This window comes from Physeter macrocephalus, chromosome 4 (genome assembly GCF_002837175.3).
Source record: "Physeter macrocephalus isolate SW-GA chromosome 4, ASM283717v5, whole genome shotgun sequence".
Lineage (NCBI taxonomy): Eukaryota > Metazoa > Chordata > Mammalia > Artiodactyla > Physeteridae > Physeter > Physeter macrocephalus.
Genome location: NC_041217.1, coordinates 53,006,145 through 53,030,343, shown reverse-complemented (window position 1 = coordinate 53,030,343; position 24,199 = coordinate 53,006,145). Strand labels below are relative to the sequence as shown.

Genomic DNA, 24,199 nt, shown 5'->3' with positions numbered 1-24,199 from the left:
TCTATCCTGTTCCATTGATCTATGTTTCTGTTTTTGTGCCAGTACCATACTGTCTTGATGACTGTAGCTTTTTAGTATAGTCTAAAGTCAGGGAGTCTGATTCCTCCAGCTCCGTTTTTTTCCCTCAAGACTGCTTTGGCTATTCGGGGTCCTTTTTGTCTCCATACAAATTTTAAGATTTTTTGTTCTAGTTCTGTAAAAAACGCCATTGGTAATTTGATAGGGATTGCATTGAATCTGTACATTGCCTTGGGCAGTATAGTCATTTTCACAATCAGTTACCTTCTTGAATCCCCAGGTAGATTTTTTTATGTTCAGTGGCATTAATTACATTCACATTGTTGTGCAACCACTACCACTACCCATTTCCAGAACTTCTGTGTTATCCCAAACTGAAACTGTGTACCCACTAAACAATAATTCTCCATTCCGTTCTCTCTCCAGCCCCTGGTTATCACTCTTTTACTTTCTGTCTCTATGTTTTTGACTACTCTACATACCTCATATAAGTGGAATCATACAATATTTGTCCTTTTGTGACTGGCTTATTTCACATAATGTCTTCAAGTTTCATCCATGTGGTTTCATTTTTAAGGCTGAATAATATTTCATTGTCTGTATATTACACATTTTGTTTATCTATTCATCTGTCCATGGACATTTAGGTTGTTTCCACCTTTTAGCCATTGTTAATAATGCTTGCTATGAACATCGGTGTACAAAATATCTGTTCAAGTCCCTGCTTTCAATTCTTTTGTGTGTATACCCAGAAGTGGAATTGGTGGATCAAATAATGATTCTATGTTTCATATTTTTGAGGAACTGCTATACTATTTTTCCACAGTGACTGCCCCATTTTGCATTCCTGCCAGTAATACATAAGGGTTCCAGTTTCTCCACATCCATACCAATACATGTTGTTTTCTGTTTCTTTTCTTAATAATAGCCATCTTAGCAGGTGAGAAGTAGTATCTCATTGTGGTTGTGGTTTGCATTTCCGTAATGATTGGTGATGTTAAGCACCTTTTTATGTGATTTTTGGCTATTTGTATATCTTCTTTGGAGAAATGTCTTTTCAGGTCCTTTGCCATTTTTTGAATTGGGCTGTTTTGGTATTGTTATTGACGTTTAGGCATTCTCTCTATATTCTGGATATTATTCACTTATCAGATACGTGACTTGCAAATATTTTGTTCCATTCTGTGGGTTGCCTTTTTACTCTGTCGATAGCGTCCTTTGATGCACAAACATTTAAAATTTTGATGAAGTTCAATTTGTCTATTTTTTCTTTGTTGCCTGTGCCTTTGGTGGCATATTCAAAAAAATCATTGCCAAATCCAGTCTCATGCAGCTTTTCTTCTGTTTTCTTCTAAGAGTGTTATAGTTTTAGCTCTTATATTAGGCCTTTCATCCATGCATTAATTTTTTAAAATATAGTGTTAGGTAAGGGTCCAACTTTATTTTTTGCATGTGGATATCCAGTTTTCTCAACACTGTTTATTGAATGGACTGTCCTTTCCTCACTGAGTGGTCTTGGCACCCTTGTCAAAAATTATTTGACATATATCTGAGAGTTTATTTCTGGCTCTCTATTCAATTTCATTGGCTTATATGGCTGTCTTTATGCCAGCACCATGTTGTTTCGATTACTGTAGTTTTGTAGCAAAATTTGAAATCAGAAAGTGTCCTCCAACTTTTTTTTTTCTTTTTCAATATTGTTATGCTATTGGGGTCTTGAGGTTTCATATGGATTTTAGGATGGATTTTTCCAATTCTAAAAAAAACGTCAGTGGGATTTTGAGAGATTGCATTGAATCTATAGATTGCTTTAGGTTGTATTGACATCTTAAAATGATATTAAATCTTTCAGTCATGAACATGGAATATTATTCTGTTTATGTCATCTTTAATTTTTTTCAGCAATGTTTTATAGTCTTCAGTGTATAAGTCTTTTACCTCCTTGATTAAGTTAATTACTAATTATTTTATTCTGTAAGATGCTATTATAAGTGGAACTGTTTTCTCAATTTCCTTTTGGGATCATTCCCTGTCAGTGTATACAAACACAACTGACTTTTGCATGTTAATTTTACATCCTCCCACTTTGCTGAATTTCTTAGTTGGAACAATTTCTTTTGTGGTATCTTTAGGGTTTCCCACATATAAGATCATGTCATCTATGAAGGGAGAGAATTTTACTTTTTTTCAATTTGAATGCTTTCACTATTATTTCTTCAAGTACTTTTTCCACTCTGCCCTCTTTCTCTTCTCTTTCTGGGACTCCACTGTTAGATCTTTTGTTATAGGTACCATGGGTCCCTGAAGCTCTGTTCAATTTTACCTTTTTTAGTCATTTTATCTCTGTTTTTTAGATTGGACAGCTTATATTATTCTATCTTCAAGTTCATTATTAACTCATTCCTCTATCCTTTCCATTCTGTTGTTAAGCTCCAGTCTGTATATTTTGGTAATTGTATTTATCAGTTCTTAAATTTCTGTTTGCTTCTTTCTATCTTCTATTTCTTTGCTGAGGTGTTCTATTTTTTCATTTGTTTTGAGGATGTTTGTAATTGCCGTTTGAGCACATTTATGATTGGCTTTAAAATCTTTGTCAGATAATTCTAAAATCTGTTATCTTGGAGTTGCAATCTGTTGATTGTCTTTTTTTCCATGAAGATTGAGATCTTCCTTGTTCTTGGTATGATGAGTGATTTTCAATTGAAACCTGGACATTTTGAGTATTATGTTGAGATTCTGAATTTTATGTAAACTTTCTGTTTTAGTTGGCTCTCTCCAATATTGCTCCAGCAAGAGTATGGCAGATGACACCTTGTTAGTTACTGCCAGTTGGAAGTACAAGTCCATGTTCCTCACTTGGTTCCTTGTCACTGCTGGGCTTACACTTTCTGGTAGGCAAATTTCTGCTTGTTTCCTGTAATGTAACTTAATCACTATGCTTTCATTTTATGATTATTCTCTTAGATATCTTCCCATTTTTTGGTTCAGAAACATACTCTTGAAACTGATATTCTCTATTTTAAGTCAGTAGGGGGACAGTCATAAATATCAGAGCCAGGGACTGCCAAAACTCTTTTTTTTTTTTTTTTTTTTTTTTGCGGCACGCGGGCCTCTCACTGCTGTGGCCTCTCCTGTTGCGGAGCACAGGCTCCGGACACGCAGGCTCAGCGGCCAAGGCTCACGGGCCCAGCCGCTCCGCAGCATGTGGGATCTTCCCGGACCGGGGCACGAACCCGTGTTCCCCGCATCGGCAGGCAGACCCTCAACCACTGCGCCACCAGGGAAGCCCCAAACAACTCTTTGAAGGCACTACTGATGATTATGGCACATCACATCTGCATGCCCTCTTGTCCTCCCCCTCTCCCTCCCATCTGTCCACATGTTAAGGTGAGGTTATGCATTTAGAGGAGAGCTTTTTAACGTTGAGACCACGGACCTATAGAAAGTCCATGGAGAGGCTTCAGGTGGTCCCTAAAACCCCCTTCCACACCAAATATAAAAAAAGTGTTGTGCAGTGTGGATACGGGGTGGGGGACAGGGAGGTGGGATGAACTGGGAGATTGGGATTGACGTATGTGTGCTGCCATGTGTAAAACAGATAGCTGGTGGGAACCTGCTCTATAGTGCAGGGAGATCAGCTCGGTGCTCTGGGGTGACCTAGAGGGGTGGGATGGGAGGTTTGGGAGGGAGGTCCAAGAGGGAGGGGATATATGTATACAGATAGCTGATTCACTTCGTTGTACTGCATTTAGAGGAGAGCTTTTTAACGTTGAGACCACGGACCTATAGAAAGTCCATGGAGAGGCTTCAGGTGGTCCCTAAAACCCCCTTCCACACCAAATATAAAAAAAGTGTTGTGCAGTGTGGATACGGGGTGGGGGACAGGGAGGTGGGATGAACTGGGAGATTGGGATTGACGTATGTGTGCTGCCATGTGTAAAACAGATAGCTGGTGGGAACCTGCTCTATAGTGCAGGGAGATCAGCTCGGTGCTCTGGGGTGACCTAGAGGGGTGGGATGGGAGGTTTGGGAGGGAGGTCCAAGAGGGAGGGGATATATGTATACAGATAGCTGATTCACTTCGTTGTACAGCAGAAACTAACACAACATTGTAAAGCAATTATACCCCAATTAAAAAATGTGTATGTTCATTTTCTCTGGTGAGTCAGTGGTCCTCACACAATTCCTAAATAAGAGCATGACCAAAGAGTTTATAAAAATCATTGTAGCAGATTAAGAAATGGAAGCAATAGACTTGCAGGCTCTAAATCATCCATTTAGAGGGGCTTGAAATCAGGGTGCAGGCTGGAGTAGAGAGAGACCAGTATGTGCTTGGAGCTTTCCCTGGATGAGCTGGAATAGCTAGTAACCACGTGGGTATGAGAGGAGCTATGTTGGGGACTGGGCCTAAGCTCCCTATTCAGGTCCAGAAAAAGCTAAAAAGATCCTCAAAGTGTACACTGCTTCAACATAATGAAATGAGAAGAGAAAAAACATTACAGTGTAATACAAGAAATTTACATCTAAATAAAAAATGGTTATTGAGGGGGAAGAAGTTTGACTTTTTCCAGCCTGACTTCAGTTAACAAGGCACTAGTAACAAAGCAGCTAGTCTAGCCCAGGGTGAGGGAGCTGGCAGCGTGCAGAGCTCACAGAAAAGAAGCAGCCTCACTGACAAGACAGGCCAGATGAGAATGGTTGCCCCTGAGGTCCAAGAAGTCAAATTAGTGGCTAACAAAATTCTTCTAAGAAATAAATGGAAAGAAATGAAAATAGATTAGAGACAGGAGAAAGCAAGAGGGAGGTACTGTGAAGGGACCCCAGGACTGTCCTGTGGCAGCAATCACAAGAATTTCAGCTGAGCCCAGGGGAGATGGGAGCCTAAACCAAATCAGAGCTGGGCTAAGAGGATTCCTTTCCTGGAGGAGGCCGGGCCTAATTGAATCTGTAACTAATTTTTGTTTCTGAAGCTTTTCTCATTTTTGTTCCAAACTCAGCCTTTGAAACCCTTATTCAAACTCTGTCTTTCATCCTGTTATTTCCAGAGTTTCTAAGAAAGAATGTCTGGGGGTGCCAGTCTAAAGAGAACATCAGTTTAAAAAGGCAAGAATATATCTTCCCTTGCCCCTCTCTGGGTTACCTGAGCCCTGAGAAAGCTCAGGAGGAGAGGCTTTCTGCAGAACGAAACTACCCTGCTTCTAAACTCACAAGTCCTATGAACTTGCAAAAAGACGGAGGTGTGCAGGCTGTCTCTCTGTGTGATACTGTGATATATAATAAGAAATATATACTTGGTCTTCATCCCTATTTCTGGCACTGAGTTCCTAAAACCCTTGGAATTTCCTAAGTGATGAAAATGATCAAGGTGTCTTTATTATTTTAATAAGGTGACTTTTAGAAGCACCTAAGGATGGGGGCTGGTTGCTAGGATAACCAACCATATGATTAGAGGGTTGGAACTTTCAGGGAAGAGGAACTGGAGGTTGAATCAATCACCAATGGCCAGTGATTTAATCAATCAATCATGCCTCTGTAGTGAAGCCTTCATAATAAACCCACAAGGACAGAGTTTGAAAGCTTCTAGGTTGGTGAACACATGGAGATTCGTGGAAAGTGGTGAACTCGGAGAGATGCCCTATATGCATCTCTTCCATCTGGCTGCTTCTGATTTGTAGCCTTTTATAATAAACTGGTGATCTAGGAAGCAAAATGTTTCTTGGAATCCTGTGAGCTGCTTTAGCAAATTAATCAAAACCATGGTGGCATCCTTGGAACCTCTAAGCTACAGCCAGTCAGTCTGAAGCATATGTGACAACCTGGGCTTGTGACTGGCATCTGAAGTGTGGAAGGCGATCTCGTGGGGCAGTGGGGTCTGATGCCATCTCCAGGGAAATGGTGTCAGAATTGAGCTGAACTGTAGGACACCCAGCTGTGTCTGCGAATTGCTTGTTGAAGTGGGGAAACCCCTGCCACACATTGGAATTGGGTGAGCAGAACCTTACTCTGCTTGTAAATGGTCAGCATATGTCCTGAGAAGATCTGGTCCACTAGCCACATACATAGTACATATACATATTAGCTAAAAGAACAGGGCTAGGGTGGTGCTTTTAAAGACCTCTCCTCATTAAAAAATCCATTCATTCAAGTAGGTACATGATAGAACTTGCTGTGTTCAGGGCATGTGTCTAGGTTTGGTAGCCCCAGGAGATACAAAAGGTATCTTGTGGAATTCCCATTCACCTCCAGGAAATGGAACACACCCATGTGAACTGCTGGGGAGCAGTTCTATAATATAATTGTTCAACAGGGGAAACACTGTATAACCCCCAAACTCCAAACCCAAGTGCTAAAGGGACTGGGTAGTGGGGGAGTGATCAGAACAAGGGTTCCTACACAATAATAATCCTTTATACTCTCAAAACACTTGGGACTCAGCCAAACACACCCTTACACACTACCTTATCTACTTCTAAGATAACTCTATGGGGTAGGTATGATCCTCATTTTTAAAATAAGAAAATTATATTCAGAGGGATTGAGACTTGCTTCAAGTCATAAAAGTAGTAAATGACGGGACTGGAACCTGAACTCTGAATCCGAGTGTCTTCCTACTACGTGACACTGCCGGGGTGAACATCTGCTTTCTGGTCGATAATCAGAACCCAGGAGACTCCGTGTCTTTTCCAGAGCCAAGCAGGAAGTTTGGGTAAGGCCACGACTAACCCCAGGCCTCGTGACAGACGTTCTGATGCTGCTGCGAGGTCTTTCATTTGGCAGCTGTCAGGGTCCATATGTGGGCTTATCTTTGGTACGAGGAGCAGAAGATGCTACAACAATCACCAAGGGAGGCTTCGGGAGGAAATGAGGCAAGCTCACAAGAAGGACGTGAGGAAGACAGAATGGAACAGGGCACGAAGGGTATAAAAGGGCAATAAGAGTGTCATAAGAAGGGCTGGTGATCCGCCTGGCCCACAAATATCCCGTAAATCTGTATCTAGACATCAGCGTGGGTTGGTTCACGCTTGTCTTTGCAGCTGAGGGTATGAGACGTCTCCATCAAGAGTCCTGCATGCAATGGCAATGATAAAGCCTCACGTGAAGAGCAGAAAAGATCCAAATCCCCTCAGATTTCTCTTTCACATCCTCCTCTGAGGTGGCACCAGGAGCTCAATGGGATCTGAAGGGATTTCTACACTGAGTCTTACTAGAGAGTCTCAATTATTTGCTGGGCCAGTCTAGAGCCTTGGATTCCAGTCTGGATCTAATGACTTGTTCACGTGTCTGTCTCCTCCACTAAACTGTGAGGACAACACTGGGCCTTGTTCAGATTAACAGAAGCATTTAATCAACACATGTTAGATTAAATCGAACAGACTGGACCTGGCTCTGGTTCAGTGTGACTCCAAGCCTTAGCTCCTTCAGTTTTCAAATGGACACGAAAATGCCTGGCCCACTGGCCTCAGATGGCTGTCATCTGTCATGAGGGCCAGATCAGTCATGTATGTGTGAGCAGTATTAATACTTTCTAGTCCCATAAAACATCAAAGGACTAATTTGATCACTTATAAAATACCTACTTGGAGGTGGCCCTGGGTTGGGTCCATCATATACTTGGGAAATTTCCTCCACGTTGTTTTCCTGTCAGAACATTCACATAGTAGAACCTCTATGAGTCTTTTCTGCCCAACTGATTTGACTGGCTGACAACCATTAGCCAGACCAGAAAAGGAAGGTTCTCCTGAGACTGCAGGAGCCTTCCAGTGTTCTTCCATCAGTCTGGTAAAGATGTCAGACAAGGCAAAGAGAACAGGAAGAGCTGAACACCTTCAGGAATCCTAGTGTTCTTCCTGTTGACCATGCGCTGATTTCAGTTAGAGATCAGGAAAAGGCAACAGGGCTAGCATTCAATAAAAAAACCAGCATTAGGGAATCTCACTTTTAAGAATCCCTTAGGCGGGCTTCCCTGGTGGCACAGTGGTTAAGAATCTGCCTGCCAATGCAGAGGACATGGGTTCAAGCCCTGGTCTGGGAAGATCCCACATGCCGCGGAGCAACTAAGCCCGTGAGCCACAACTACTGAGCCTGCGTGTGTAGAGCCTGTGCTCCACAACAAGAGAAGCCACGACAATGAGAAGCCCGCGCACCGCAATGAAGAGTGGCCCCTGCTCGCTGCAGGGAGAAAGCCTGCGCACAGAAATGAAGACCCAACACAGACATAAATAAATAAATAAATTTAAAAAAAAAAAGGAATCCCTTAGGCATTTGTTATTTTTCTCATCTAAATGTGGATCAGCCAGCCCCTAGACACTACCTGAGAGATCCCGATTCAGGGCCCGGGCCTCTCCACCCTTCTGTGGACAAGGGCATCGTGGCCCAGAGGACCCGGGAAAGTGCCAGGTGCTGCCCATGAAACCCCACACACCAGCTCTCCATAGCCGCCACCAGTGCCAGGACCAGATAAGCACATGAGCTCTGCCTTTGGAAGCCACGGTTTGGGTGAGGGGGAGCTCTGCCAGGGTGGCAAGGCCAAGACAGCAGAGAGCCCTGGGCCCTAGTGGCAGAGGAGACTCACTGAGAGGGTGAGGACAGGCGTCACGCTTTAACACTGCATTCCAACACGGACCCAGTTCTCCCACTAAGTTTCTCCGCACTTATTGCTAGGACTGTATTGACCTCTCGCCCTCGCTCCCTTCCTCCCTTCTTCCTCCTTCCTCCAACAGTGAATACTTCCTAAGTCCCAGACCTCACAGCCTCCTGGGGGGCGGGGCAGCAGGTATTTCTGCTGCCCTGTGATGAGTGCTCAGCTGGCAGAGTGAGCGGAGTTGTAGGGGGGCAAGGAGGACACAACATTCCAGCTGGGCCTTAAAGGGTCATTAGAGTTCTGCCAGGCCCAGGGGCTGGGGTCAGGGGAGGGCATATAAGGCAAAGGAGACAGCTTGGAAAGGACCATGCCTGGGCAACGGTGAGTGGCTCAGTGTACACCAGCTGTGTGTGTGTGTGTGTGTGTGTGTGTGTGTGTAGGTGGGCGGGGGGAGGCTGGAGGTGACGAGGCTGCAAAGGTGGTCTGCAGACAGGTGGTCAAGGGGCTGGGAATGTGGATTCTGTTCTGTGGGTGGGGAGGCATGGACAAGGGTGGCCTGTCCACGGTGGAGAAGGGCACAGGCGCAGTGGTGTCTGAGGCCAGTTTGCACCAGTTAGTAGGAGTTGATTGTTAAATTTTACTGATTTTTGTGAACTGGTTGATTTGACATTGGTAGTTTAAAATCAGCAACGGTGGGCATGTTTATACCAAAGAAATCGGCAAACATCACAAATCATTTTTGTTTTTTGAAGCTGGTTTTTAACATTTATGGGTATGTGTTTGTGTACAAATACACGTGTGTGTACATATGTGTGCTTACACATATGCATATACACACGTGTGTAGAGTTGCTAGAAATCACAAGGAAGAGGCCTAGCAACAACCAGGAAAAGGTATTCCAGGCAGAACTACATGCGATCTTGGCACACTCACCAGCCTCAGATTCTTCATCGCTTGGGGAAACATGCCTTGATGTAACTGCAATTTGCCAACTTTCATTACCTGCACGCCTCTGACGGGATGGTTTCCTGGGAAAAAAATCCTGGAAGAAAACAAATGGCAGTGTCAGTAGCTCTCACTGGTGCAGTCAGCATAGTCAGGAGACTATGAAAGTGGGAGCAAACGCTGCCTGTGAATGTCAGTGAGCCACTGAGAAGAATCAGCTTTGCAGCCGGGAGAACATGATACTGAGGGAAGAAGCACACTCTTGGTCTCCTGTTCCCCAGAATGCCTTTTGCATTGGGAAAACAAATGACAGGACTGGAATACCTCTCAAATAAACACTAAAAGAAGAGAATCTGGACCTCTGCGTTTATATTTGGCAGGGGGTGTAGGGACCAGGTGCTAATCTTATCCTCCAACCTCCCCTGTGAAGCTCCAACACCCAGGATAGCCTTGGACCAGAAGCTGGCCTCCAGTATATAACTGTTAAGTAAATGAACAAAAGCTTTCAGGACTCCCCATCTAGAAACGCCCACATGCTCCTTTTAACCGCAAAGCCGCCTGAGTCTCAGTGCAGAGTCCCTCATTCGTCACAGGCCACCACCTTTCTTACAGGCCCCGTGTATTTATTCTGTCATCACTGGACTCTGTTTTTTTGTTTGTTCTTAACATCTTTATTGGAGTATAGTTGCTTTACAATGGTGTGTTAGTTTCTGCTTTATAACAAAGTGTATCAGTTATACATATACATATGTCCCCATAGCCCCTCCCTCTTGCATCTCCCTCCCACCCTCCCTATCCCACTCCTCTAGGTGGTCACAAAGCACCGAGCTGATCTCCCTGTGCCACGTAGCTGCTTCCCACTAGCTATCTATTTTACGTTTGGTAGTGTATATATGTCCATGCCACTCTCTCACTTCGTCGCAGCTTACCCTTCCCCCTCCCCGTCCTCAAGTCCATTCTCTACGTCTGCGTCTTTATTCCTGTCCTGCCCCTAGGTTCTTCAGAGCCATTTTGTTTTTTAGATTCCATATATATATATATCACTGGACTCTGGATTCAGACACCCCATCTGTGTTTGCTACCATGTTGCATGTAGGAACTCTGTACATACTTGACCTCTTTCATGCATGACAGAATAGAACAGGGTGTTGCAGTGGAACGAAGAATGAAAACCCAGGGCTATGTTTCAGACCCAGTGTTATTTCAACTCGATTCAACAGGAATGTATTATGTTAGATTCAACAAAATGTGTACAGTTCGGCCTCTTCTGCCCCCCACATTCTCTAGCCTGATAGTCTCCTGAGCTCCTGCTATATGTGCAAGATCGATCCTGGGGCCGGGGGACATACTACACCGTATATATATGATCTTTTCCCTCAAGGCCCAATAATCCCATGAGACACAAGGCAAACATTCATTCACAGTTTTAAAATATCACAGAATAGAGCATGATTTAGTGTCCCGATGAAGCCTACGTTAATTAGTAGACGGCAATGCTCAGTTCAAGTGTGTAGAATGAACTGAGAAAATGATATAGGAGTTATGAAAAGGAGAGTTATGATGATTGGTTGCACCAGAGAAGGTTTCCTGGAAGAGGGAAAGAGGACTTAACCTGGCTCCCCAGGATCTGAGAAGGTTTGTCTTGGTGGGGAGAACGGAAACGCATCCAAACTGTTGGATGGCATGAGCGAAGGTGCATTCCAGATGCTTCCCGTCCAGAGAACATAGGTGCCTGCCTGTAGGCCTCCAAAAGATAACCCTGAGTCATGACTTATACGGGGCTTACCATGTGCCAAGCACTGTTCTGCTTTTCATTTATGAACTAGTCATGGAACTCACATTTAGGCTCTACTGTGTAATAGAGATGAGGTAGCTTTATCAGGAGAGACATGTACGTTCTCTGATTAGTATACTATCTTCAAACCATTCCCTCTCCCTGAACCTCAACTCTTCCCCACATGAAATGTGATATAGAAACTTTTTTCATTCAGGCTCTTAAAGAAGTGGAAAGCGGTACCTCAGAGAGAGGTATTTAAATTAATAGAAGGTCGGCCATGCTTCTTTTAAAGAACTGAAAAGGGAGGGGAGGGGGGGAACAAAGGGGACACCTGGGTCCTGGATTTTCCGTCATCTTCGGAGCATGCCAAGAGATCAGTCACATCACCTCTCCCCCTTACAAAATGAACATCATTATCTACTTGTGTGGAAAAGATTTTAAGATCCCCAGACAAAAGGCTTAAATATAGGATGCCACTGCCCTGTACTTAATTGCCTTGGACACTTTCCTTGAAAAGCACACCTGCACTTGGAACTTTTATTGCTGTGAATGTGGCATAATTAAATTTAAAGGCCAAAATGTAATTTCATACTAATAATCATCCCATTAAGTGGATGTCTGTCACATCAGTTAGCAGAAGGAAAGAAAATCTTTGGTTCTGTGGTGGCAGAGAAAGTGGTGCATAATTACTCCATGAAAGGTACTTGCTCTGGTTGCTTAAAGATATTAAAAAGTGGAGTTTAATCAGGAGAGGATGAGGAAGTGTCTGGGAGGGGGACTTCCACATAAATATTTACGGAGCAGCCTAACAGCTCTGGCAGGGGTGCTGAGTGTGTGCCTGGATTGTTTCTGGAGGCCTCCCAGCTGACATATGGAATAAGCATCATGATTACTTGCTGGAATAGCACCCCAAGGAAAACTGGTGAAGCTCACTCCTGCTGGGAGAAGTTCTCTACGCAGGGCATGGGCTTTCATCAACTTTACCGAGTGTGACAGTGATGAGAGGAGGCCTGCAAGAGGTCTTCAATCACAGGACTGTCAGGAATCAAGGCTAGGCTGAGAGCCTGAACCAAAGGAATCAGGGATGCCTGAGTCCTGCGAGGACTAAAACAGGAGTTTGAGTGGGAAGGTGAGGGGAAGGTGTAGTAGCTAGGAGAGGCCAGGTACTGTGCCCAGTGCAAAAAGGATGCAAGAAGCCCACGGTGAGTCCCTGCCCTTGCTTAATTGCAGATATGAAGCAAATTGAGTTATGATACAGAAAGGACTGTGAGAGCTGCCAGACCACGGCACAGACAACGGGTGCTCCAGAAGCAGTGGAGACCACAGTGATCAGGGAGATTCCTTGGAGCAGCAGAGCTTGAGCTGGTTCAGATTGGAAGAGGTGATGGGCTGCTAGGACAGCATGTGGAGCATGGGAAGGGTGGGTAGCTCTGGCAATGGTACAGGAGGCTGGAGACAAAGGGCCAGTGAATGCATGATCTGACCGGCAGCGAAGAAGAGCGGGAGAGGAGGTGCACCTGAGGCCAGGCTGTGCAGAGGCATCCATGCCAAGCTAGGAGGTTTAGGCTTTGCTTGCAGGCAGCTGGGCACTACAGAGGGGCTGAGGGTGTTTCATCAGAATAGGAAACAGGATAAATTGGAAAAGAGACTCTAGAGGCAGAGAGACCTGAGTCAGGATGTGGTAATGAGAACAGAAAAGAAGGATCTGATGCAAAAAATGTCCTACAGCTGATTCAACAGGACCTGGAGACTTGCTGGAGTCTGGCAGTCAGAGCTGACTCCAAGATTCCGAAATTGAAATGCCACCACAAAAAACACAAGCAAACTATGTAATAACAAAATCATTCAGCAAGGCATTCTACTTGTTTGGGTGTTATAAATTTTCTTTTCATGGGTTCAGTGCTAACAATCACGTGGTCCAGGATGCTGGGCCTAGAATGGAAAAAGTGCCCTTGGTGTTTCTGAGGTGAATAAGTGTATAGGAAGAAGGTGTTTAAACAAGCAGAGAAAAGCAGCAGCACACATGCTAGTTTAATTCAGACCCATAAGCACCAAGATCTTGCTTCCATATTCTACAAGGAGGCTGAGGGTCAGGGAACTGGAATGTCTCAAGTTAAAAGGGGGTAGAGAAAAACATGGCAGGACCTATGTTGGCAGGGCCTATGTTGTTGGTCTTGCTGAGGTTTTTCCACATGATGCAATTACTAATCACATTGCTTCATTACAGGTAGCAGTTTTGACATTTATATGACAGGAAAAACCATTTATTGTCAGGATTATTTTTTAGAACTGATATAAAATACATCACTGAATTTAAAACAAGAGCTTAACTTGACTGTATAAACTGTATTTTAGAGTAACCAAATAGCTAGAATGTATGAATTTTAGTGGATAAATGTGAATTTTAGCTGATTAATGTGAAATCTAATTCTAATGATGGAATCAGAAAAATCAGCATTTTGCAACTCTTGAAGAATCCACGAAAAAAGTATCACTAGATGAAATCAGTAGATCAAAGAATAATGGAAAATTTTTAAATGGATAAATTAGGTTGTTACCATCTGAACCCACTGATCAGTCTTAGCATCACTAAAGTGGGACAGCCAGACATTACATGCTATCTGATATGATGCAATAAGAAGGATTTTACACCACCTATAAAGGATCCTTGCCAAAAAACAAAAAGAGAAACAAAGAAACTAAATTTAATCAAGCCCATGAAGTTAAATTCCATTTCATAGGAAAAACAAGTGATAGAGGAACAAATAAAAGCAACCAGCTAAATTCGAGATATGGGAAATTCTACAGGACCTTCACCCAGGATCTTCAACGGGTCAATGGCGTGAAAAGAAGAAGATGGCAGAGGAGGAGAACACTCTAGATTAAAAGAGACTTAAGAGATACAGCAGTCAAATGTAATTTGTAGACCTTTTGCATCTTAAAATAACTGTAAAAAGACATTTCTGATTCAATCTAGGAAATTTGAACATGAAATGGCATTGTGGGTAAGAAAATGTCCACATTTTTCAGAGATACAAACTGAAGTATGCATGGATAAAATGATGCAATGACTGAGTTTTGATTTAAATTTCTTCAGCATAATTTCTCTTTCCAGCAATGGTGGGTTACCTTGTTTCAGACTAAACTCTGTGCTAAGAACAAGAAACGTTAGACAAAATATTTATAAAAATCTGTTTGGGGCTTCCCTGGTGGCACAGTGGTTGAGAATCTGCCTGCCAATGCAGGGGACATGGGTTCAAGCCCTGGTCTGGGAAGATCCCACATGCTGCGGAGCAACTGGGCCCGTGAGCCACAATTACTGAGCCCGTGCATCTGGAGCCTGTGCTCTGCAACAAGAGAGGCCACGATAGTGAGAGGCCCGCGCACCGTGATGAAGAGTGGCCCCCGCTTGCGACAACTAGAGAAAGCCCTCGCACAGAAACGAAGACCCAACACAGCCATAAGAAAAAAAAAAATCTGTTTGAAGGTGTCAAAGAACCACAGAGGGACAGGGGTCTGGATGTGGCAAAATGGCAGAAAGAGCAGAAGCTCAAGTAGGTGATCCTTACATTTGTTGCTGCTTTTCCCTTTGCTGATTTGAAAGTAGAGGCTGATAGGCTAAAGAGCTGAGCAGAAGTTTTGGCAGTCTCAAGGATATGGAGACACAGAATTTGGAGTTCAGGGCTTAGCAAAGATGAGAAGGAGATCTAGTAAACATCCCTGACTTTCATTTGTGAGCCCCACCAAAGGGCTACAATCCAGGAATAGTGGTAAGCCAGAAACAGACTGGCTCTCCCAAAGACTGAATCATTTCAAACCCTGACTGGAGTAAGGTGATCTGTTTCTACCCTGACTGCCAAAAGCAAAAGTAAATTCTCTCTGAAGGAAGATAACATAATCCTGAATCTCAATTATCTCTCTAATTTTTCTATACTGAATGTCCTGCATTCAGTAAAATTATAACCAGGCATACAAAAACACAAGAACTGTCTGAAAACCAAGAGAAAAACATAGACAATGAAACAAACCTACAGGTTTGCAGATATTGAGGCTCTAATAAGTTAATTAAAAAACAATTATAAAAAGTATGTTTGCAGGCTTCCCTGGTGGTGCAGTGGTTGAGAGTCCACCTGCCGATGCAGGGGATACAGGTTTGTGCCCCGGTCCGGGAAGATCCCACATGCCACAGAGCAGCTGGGCCCGTGAGCCATGGCCGCTGAGCCTGCACGTCTGGAGTCTGTGCTCCGCAAGGGGAGAGGCCACAACAGTGAGAGGCCCGCGTACAGCAAAAAAAAAAAAAAAAAAAAAAAAAGTATGTTTGCAAACTTAATAATAGAAAAGAACTTTAGCAGAAAATTGAAATTATATAAAACATAACCAATGAAAATTCTAGAACTGAAAAATAGAAAACTGAAATTAAGATCTCAATAGTTTAACATCAGATTTGTCACAGCCAAGGAAAGAATTAGAGAACTGGAAGGCAGGTCAAAAGAATGTATCAGTTGCAAAACAAAGAGAGATGAGGAAATGGAAAATAAAGAGGAACACAGGTCTCGTATAGGTAAACTGGAATCTCAAATGAGAGATGGGAGAGAATGGCAGAAGCAATATCTAAAGCCATAATGGCTGAGAATTTTCAAAAGTAATGAAAGCTAAGAACAGCAAAAAGAATAAAATAATTCAAATAAGGGGAAAAGAGGGGGAAGTAAGGTGAGAGATAAAATAAGTGTTGCAAAATCTTGATAGTCATTGAAACTGGATAATAGATATATGAAGGTTCATTATATTATTCTATTTTTGTGTATGTTTGAAATTTTTCATAATTAAAAAAGCAGGACACTGGGTTTTACTTTTTCACCTTCAGAAGTTATGGACTCTGGTAGATAACTGCCCCAAGTTTCAGAAGATTTTGGAATTTTACTTAATTCTAAGTCTTATATAGAAATGAAATGATACACACAATGAGTGGCATACAGTGGCCTTCCACACTGTCAAGACATCAGATCGACACTACTTGATAGCTAGAAGAACAGGAGATGTAACAGCAGCTCACACTCAGCATTAAGAAGCTTTGCTCTAGGTCTTAAATCAACTGTAGAAACTCATTGTCAAACACCATGGGTAACTGAGACAAGGAAGCATGAAAAGGCGGATAGAGTCATAGGATGTTCCTTAAGGTCTGTGTGAGTTAAACCAGCTGCTGTATGGAAGTTATTTATGCCTTTGTGGTAGGGTAGCTTTATTTGTAATATGATACATTTTTGTTGTTGTTAGTTAAAAAAAAAAAAAAAAAAGATCCTAACATTGGGAAACAAAACCAAAGAAAAAAGACAGACTATGCTGGGAACTTCAGAACAAGGAGAAGTATTTCTTACCATTTCTTAATTAATTCACACAGTTAGTCTGGAGAGGTGCTGCTCTCCAAGTGGGATGATGAAGCCTTACTTCTCCATTACCTCTACAGCTTGGTTCTGTTGGTGACAGGAGGATCAGGGCCATGAATTCTCACTTGTTTCCAAAAGAAAAAGGTCCTGGCTTCCAGCCTAGATTGAACCCTCACCTCTTGCTCCATCTGTGACATGTGCTGTCAGCCCCACAGCACTGAGAAAGATGGCTCTGCCACACACACTCCACCTCCTGCCACCTGAGTATAGGAAAATAAATTCATAGTGCTTCTTATAATCCCACCACACATTACAATGGGATTTTACAGTGTTACATTGAGACTTTGTCTCAATGCAATGAGATTTTTCTTGGGTTTATTTTATGCCATAAAGTGAGTAAGCAGGATCATTTCCTTACACAAAGAATGCATTTCTGCTTCTCTTAATTTCCACCAAATAGGTCCTTCACTCACAAGGCAGAGCTTTCTTACTCTCAGAAGTTTGACAATTTATAATTGTTTGTATATGATCCATTGTTCGAAAGAACCTCTAAATCAGCTAATAAGTACAAGAGAGCTTTTTGTTTATTTTAAATGCTCATGTAATTCAGCCTCTGGAGCAGAGGTTTTATGGTAGATAAATTAGAATGAGGGAGTTAGAGGAGATTTGGATTTAAGACCTGGTTCTTCCAAGCAGTTAGCAGAGTGACCACTTCACATCACAATTAACCTGATGGTAAGAAAAGAGATGGGAGAACATTTGGGACTGTCAACCACATATAAACACAAACTAGTATTATTAAGTTTCCAGGGATAGTGGATGTAAGGTAATTAGTTGTGATGCACTTTTACATCCATATTGAGATAAACAATGGGAAAAAAATATCACTCAATTTTCTTGCAAAGTGTAAAAGGATAGCCTGATAGCACCAAAATAGTTACATTCCAACAGCCAAAAGACCCACCTGGATCACCTGTATGTTTGCCTGTTTCTTTTAAAATGCAAGTTGAATATGTAGCAACACAAAGAGAAGCCTGGTGGGGTCTGGAGAAATTGAGAAGATACTGGCTGAGTAGCCAGGAGCTGCCTCCTTAAGGAAAGACTTATGATGCAGATAGGGTTAAGTGTCCAATTTTGAACCTAAAAGTTTGAGTTTTAGCTTTCTTTTTAGAAAAATGAACAGAGAAGACATTGCCCATACTTAAAACTTTCAACTTAGGTGTGCTTAGTTTCATTTAATGCTGATTTGTGCAAAAATTTCCTCATGCTCTTTCCAGACCTGCTCATGTGCTGCCTGGCCCACTGGCAGTTTGGCTAACAGCAGGGAGACATCATAGGCCTGTCCATGCAGTTGGCCTTGCATGCAGCACAGTGGAAAGAACTGGTCAGAATCTTCCAGGCAGGCAGGATGGTACTCCACTGTATGCAAATAGTCCTTTTTAATACTCATAATGGTGAGAGTACTGTCCTTTGTCTGGCTTTTGCCTGTCTCATATCTTACAGCACTTTTTTTTTTAGGGTGTGGAATATTTAATACTATTTTGAAATATTTCAAAAAGGCCAGCCAGTATGACTGAATTATACTGTAACTATAATTTAGTTATTAAGTCCTTGGGAAAAAAATGGTAGTGAGATTTTCATTAGAAAAGTTCCACTTGGGGATTTCCCTGGTGGTCCAGTGGGTAAGACTCCACGCTCCCAATGCAGGGGGCCTGGGTTTGATCCCTGGTCAGGGAAACAGATCCCACATGCATGCCGCAACTAAGAGTCCACATGCTGCAACTAAGAAGTCTGCCTGCCGCCACTAAAAGATCCTGCATGCCGCAACAACGATCCTGCACACAGCAACTAAGACCCGGCACAGACAAAATAAATAAAAATAAAAATAAACAATAAATTTTAAAAAGTTTCTCCCTTAAAAAAAAAAAAGAAGAGTTCCACTTGTCCTGTACAAGGTCTATTTGTCCATTTATATGGGCAATAAAAGACACCTCTGAAGTTCTGGATATGTACTCTAAATCCCCTAAATATCTGAATACACAGATGGTCATATCACTCTGAGATCATTTCCCAAAAAGAAGCCCTTGAGTAGAAATTTTAAAATTTATTTTCATAAATTATTTATTCATTTGGGCCTGTTCAGATTTATGAAAACTGTTTTAATGCTGTTTCTGGTAATATGGCAAGCTTAATAGCCATATTGATTATCTCACTAAAAACAATGTAAAATGCTAGATAAAATATTTTTTAAAGTAATAACGTGCTGGCAAGATAGTAAAGAACTGTCAGGCCAAAATCTAAATGAAGAGGTACCCTTGAGAAGTAAGTAGGATTGCAAAACCACTGCTATACTGGTGTGCTGAAACCTCTGGCTTCATCTGCTTTTTGGAGCTTGTGGGGCAGAAGAGCAAGCTCAGTGTCTACCCGATGGTGAAGGGTCTAATAGGGAAGCTTCCCCTCTTGCCAATCATGGGAGACAGATTACATTCAAAAGAGTCACAGTAAGGCTGACAGTGAAAGCCAGAAGCCAGTAGAATGATACCTTCAATGTGCCTAGGAAAAATTATTCCTAGTCTAGTATTCTATATCCTCAAAAATATCTTTCTAGAATCAAGATGTAGAGGTAAAGGTTCAAGGTTACTTTTGGAGGTGATGAAAATGTTCTAGAATTGACTGTGGGGATGGTTGCACATATCTTTGAACATAATAAAAAACCAATGAATTGCATACTTTAAATGGGTAGATTGTATGGTAAGTGAATTAATTACATCTCAACAAAACTTTAACAAAAAGAATGAGACATTAGCACCCACAAAATGAAATACTTAGGTATAAATCTAGTGAAATATATAGAAGATCTATATAAGGAAAATTACAAAACTCTGATGAACAAAATCAGAAAAAATGGAAAGATATTCCATGTTCACTGATAGGAAGAGTCAATATTGTCAAAATGTCAGTTCTTCCCATCTTGATCTATAGATTCAATGCAATCCCAATCAACATTCTAGCAAGTTATTTTGTGGATGTCAACAAACTGATTCTAAAGTTTTATGCAGAGGCAAAAGACCCAGAATAGCTAGCACAATACTGAAGGAGAAGATTAAAACTGGAGGACTGACACTACCCAACTTCAAGACTTAATGTAAAGCTACAGTAATCAAGACAGTGTGGTACTGTATTTGTGAAAGAAAAGACAAAATGGATCAATGGAACAGAATAGACCCACATAAATACAGTCAACTGATCTTTGACCAAGAAGCAAAGGCAATACAATGGAACAAAGGCAGTTTTTTTTTTTAAACCAATGTTTCCGGAACAACTGGACATACATATGCCAATAAAAAAGAATCTAGACACAGATCTTAACACCCTTCACAAAAAAGAACTCAAAATTGATCTTGGGTATGGTGGTGCCTTTTTAGTTACAACAACAAAGACATGATCCATGAAAGAAATAATTGATAAGCTGGACTTCATTAAATAAAAATCTTCTGCTCTGTAAAAGACAATGTCAAGAGAATGGGAAGATAAACCACAGACTGGGAGAAAATATTTGCAAAAGACACATCTGATAGAGGGTAGCTATCCTAAATATACAAAGAACTCTTAAAATGCAACAATAGGAAAAAAAACAATTTAAAAAATGGGCCAAAAACCTGAACAGACATCTTACCAAAGAAGATACACAGATAGCAATTAAAGATATGAAAAGATGCCCCATATTATATGTCATCAGGGAAATGCAAACTAAAATAACAATGACATACCAGTATACATCTGTTAGAATAGCCAAAATCCAGAACACTGACAACACTAAATGCTGGCGAGGATGTGGAACAACAGTTTTCATTCATTGCTAGTGGCAATGCAAAAGGGTACAGCCACTTTGGAAGAGTTTGGCGGTTTCTTGCAAAACTAAACATGCTAAACAGACTAAACCACAGTACCCAGGAATTGAGCGCCTTGGTATTTACCCAAAGGAGTTGAAAACTTAACATCCACACAAAAACCTACACATGGATATTTATAGCAGCTTTGTTCACAACTGCCCAAACTTGAAAGCAACAAAAATGTCCTTCAGTAGGTGAATGGATAAATAAAACTATGGTACATCCAGACAATGGAATATTATCCAGTGCTAAAAAGAAATGACCTATCAAGCTATGAAAAGACATGGAGGAACCTTAAGTGTATAATACTAAGTGAAAGAAGCCAATCTGAAAGGGCTACATTCCAACTCTGTGACATTCTGGAAAAGGCAGAACTATGGAGACAATAAAAAGATCAGTGGTTCCCAGGAGTTTAGAATTGAAGGAGGGATGAAGGGGCAGAGCACAGAGGATTTTTCAGGGCAGTGAAATACTCTATATGATACCATAATGATAGATACATGTCATTATACATTTGTCCAAACCCATAAAATGTACAACACCAAGAGTGAACCCTAATGTAAACTATGGACTTTGGGAGACTGTGATGTATCACTATAGGTTCATCAATTGTAACAAATGTCCCACTCTGATGGGGAATGTTGATGATGAGCGAGGCTATGCATGTATGGGGTAGGGAGTATATGGGAAATCTCAGTACATTCCTCTCAATTTTGCTGTGAACATAAAACTGTTTTTTAAAAAAACTAAGCCATAATTTATAAGAAGGAATGAGGTTGAAATAAAGACATTTTTGGACAAAGAAAAACTGTGAATTTGTCACCTCAGATCTTAACAAAAGGAATTTCTAATTATGTACTTCTGGTAGAAAGAAAGTGAGCCAAGACGGGAAGTCTAAGGTGCAAGAAGGACTGAAGAATAAAGAGAATGCTTACATGGGTTAATCTATGAACACTGACAAACAAAACAATTTTAGGGGGTTAAAAATATGGTAAAAATAAAAAAATACAATAAGCACATCGTATATGTCAGTAGGGAAGAAAACAGGATTCAAGAATTCTAAAGTCCTAATCCAGGAAGAACCTACAGTGGTTACATGCATATTTACTTTATATTTTTTAAGTAGTTCATCTATAATTTATATACCCTTTGGAAGGGAGGATATATTTAATAATAAAATAGCCTTAAAGAACTGATTTAACATTCAGTTTTTTTTTTTTTTTTTGCGGTACATGGGCCTCTCACTGTTGTGGCCTCTCCCGTTGCGGAGCACAGCCTCCGGATGCGCAGGCTCAGCGGCCATGGCTCACGGGCCTAGCCGCTCTGCGGCATGTGGGATCCTCCCGGACCGGGGCACGAACCCGTGTCCCATGCATCAGCAGGCAGACTCTCAACCACTGCACCACCAGGGAAGACACCTAACATTCAGTTTTAATTTCTAGATACAAAGCCACTGTGTAAAGAACAATTTAATTAATTATAACCTATGAACTTAATGATCTCAAAAGATTGAGTATTAAATCAAGAAGGGAACACCGTGGTTTTTAAATTTTTTAAAAATTTATTTTACTTATTTTTATCTTTGGCTGTGTTGGGTCTTTGTTGCTGTGCACGGGCTTTCTCTAGTTGCAGTGAGTGGGGGCTACTCTTCGTTGTGGTGTGTGGGCTTCTCATTGCGGTGGCTTCTCTTGTTTCAGAGCACAGGATCTAGACGCGCAGGCTTCAACAGATGTGGCACGCAGGCTCAGTAGTTGTGGCTTGTGGGTTCTAGAGTGCAGGGTCAGTAGTTGTGGTGCATGGGCTTAACTGCTCCGTGGCATGTGGGATCCTCCCGGACCGGGGCTCGAACTTGTGTCCCCTGCATTGGCAGGTGGATTCCTAACCACTGAGCCCCCAGGGAAGCCCGACACTGTGGTTTTTAAAATGTACATACTTTTCCTTTGTTTGAAAGGAAAAAATTAGATTTACAAAAAATTAACAACTAGTAAAAAGTTGCACAATCTAGTTTTAAATAGAAGATGAAATATAGTTTGCCATCAGTAAGCTTAACCAAGTTGTATGTCTGTATCTATAATACAGTGTGTCTCTAACAAAACCGAGAGTGTTACTGTTGACATGTATTCCAGAAGTGACAGGTACTTTTATTGAAATTAGCTGATACAGATGCCAAGCACTCAAGAGCTCCTAGCTCTTGAAGAAGTCTTAGGCTCCCAGAGCACAGGTGTTGGGAGGAGCTAGAATGTGTGCTGAGAAGCAGAGATGTTCTCTTTTGCAGTGATTTCCAAAGGAAAATATAGTCTCTTGGGGCAGAGCAGATGGCATTGCTTAGATGTAGAATTGTGAGACAGTGAGTCTGTGGCAAGGGTTGGCAAACTATGGCCCGAAGGCCAAATCCCACCTGCAGCATGTTTTCATAAATAGTTTTATCAGCAGACAGCAACACCTATTCATTTACATATTGTCTATGGCTGCTTTCGGGCTACAGAGCAGAATTGAGTAGGTAACTGTACGACTTGCAAAGCCTAAATATTTACTACCTACCCCTTTACAGAAAAAGGTTGCATACAGTTGGTCTAAACAGGAGATTCTAGAAGTAAGAGGCTGGAGAGAGGATCTCATACAAAAAACACTCTACACAGACGGCAGACAGCAGAAGCAAAAAGAACTAAAATTCAGCAGCCTGTGGAATGAAAACCACATTCACAGAAGGATAGACAAAATGAAAAGGCAGAGGACTATGTACAAGATGAAGCAACAAGATAAAACCGCCCAAAAACAATTAAATGAAGTGGAGATAGGCAACCTTCCAGAAAAAGAATTCAGAATAATGAGAGTGAAGATGATCCAGGACCTTGGAAAAAGAATGGAGGCAAAGATCGAGAAGATGCAAGAAATGTTTAACAAAGACCCAGAAGAATTAAAGAACAAAGACCTAGAAGACCTAGAAGAATTAAAGAACAAACAAACAGAGATGAACAATACAATAACTGAAATGAAAAATACTCTAGAAGGAATCAGTAGGAGAATAACTGAGGCAGAAGAACGGACAAGTGACCTGGAAGACAGAATGGTGGAATTCAAGGCCACGGAACAGAATAAAGAAAAAAGAATGAAAAGAAAAGAAGACAGTCTAAGAGACCTCTGGGACAAGATTAAACGCACCAACATTCGCATTAGAGGGGTCCCAGAAGGAGAAGAGAGAGAGAAAGGACCCAAGAAAATATTTGAAGAGAGTATAGTTGAAAACTTCCCTAACATGGGAAAGGAAATAGCCACCCAAGTATACGAAGCACAGAGAATCCCAGGCAGGATAAACCCAAGGAGAAACACGCTGAGACACATAGTAATCAAATTGACAAAAATTAAAGACAAAGAAAAATTATTAAAAGCAAAAGGGAAAAATGACAAATAATATGCAAGGGAACTCCCATAAGGTTAATATCTGACTTCTCAGCAGACACTCTATAAGCCAGAAGGGAGTGGCACAATATATTTAAAGTGATGAAAGGGAAGAACCTACAACCAAGATTACTCTACCTGGCAAGGATCTCATTCAGATTCAATGGAGAAATCAAAAGCTTTACAGACAAGCAAAAGCTAA

General features: G+C 41.6%; 1 protein-coding gene across 1 annotated transcript in view; it reads right to left on the bottom strand.

The window, feature by feature from the left end:
* SMYD3 (SET and MYND domain containing 3) overlaps positions 1 to 24,199 on the bottom strand; it is a 725,308-nt gene that overhangs the window by 9,619 nt on the left and 691,490 nt on the right. Inside the window, exon 11 of the mRNA XM_024133701.2 lies at positions 9,533 to 9,641. Coding sequence (XP_023989469.1) covers positions 9,533 to 9,641 — 109 coding nt within the window. The remainder of the gene's footprint in view (positions 1 to 9,532; positions 9,642 to 24,199) is intronic.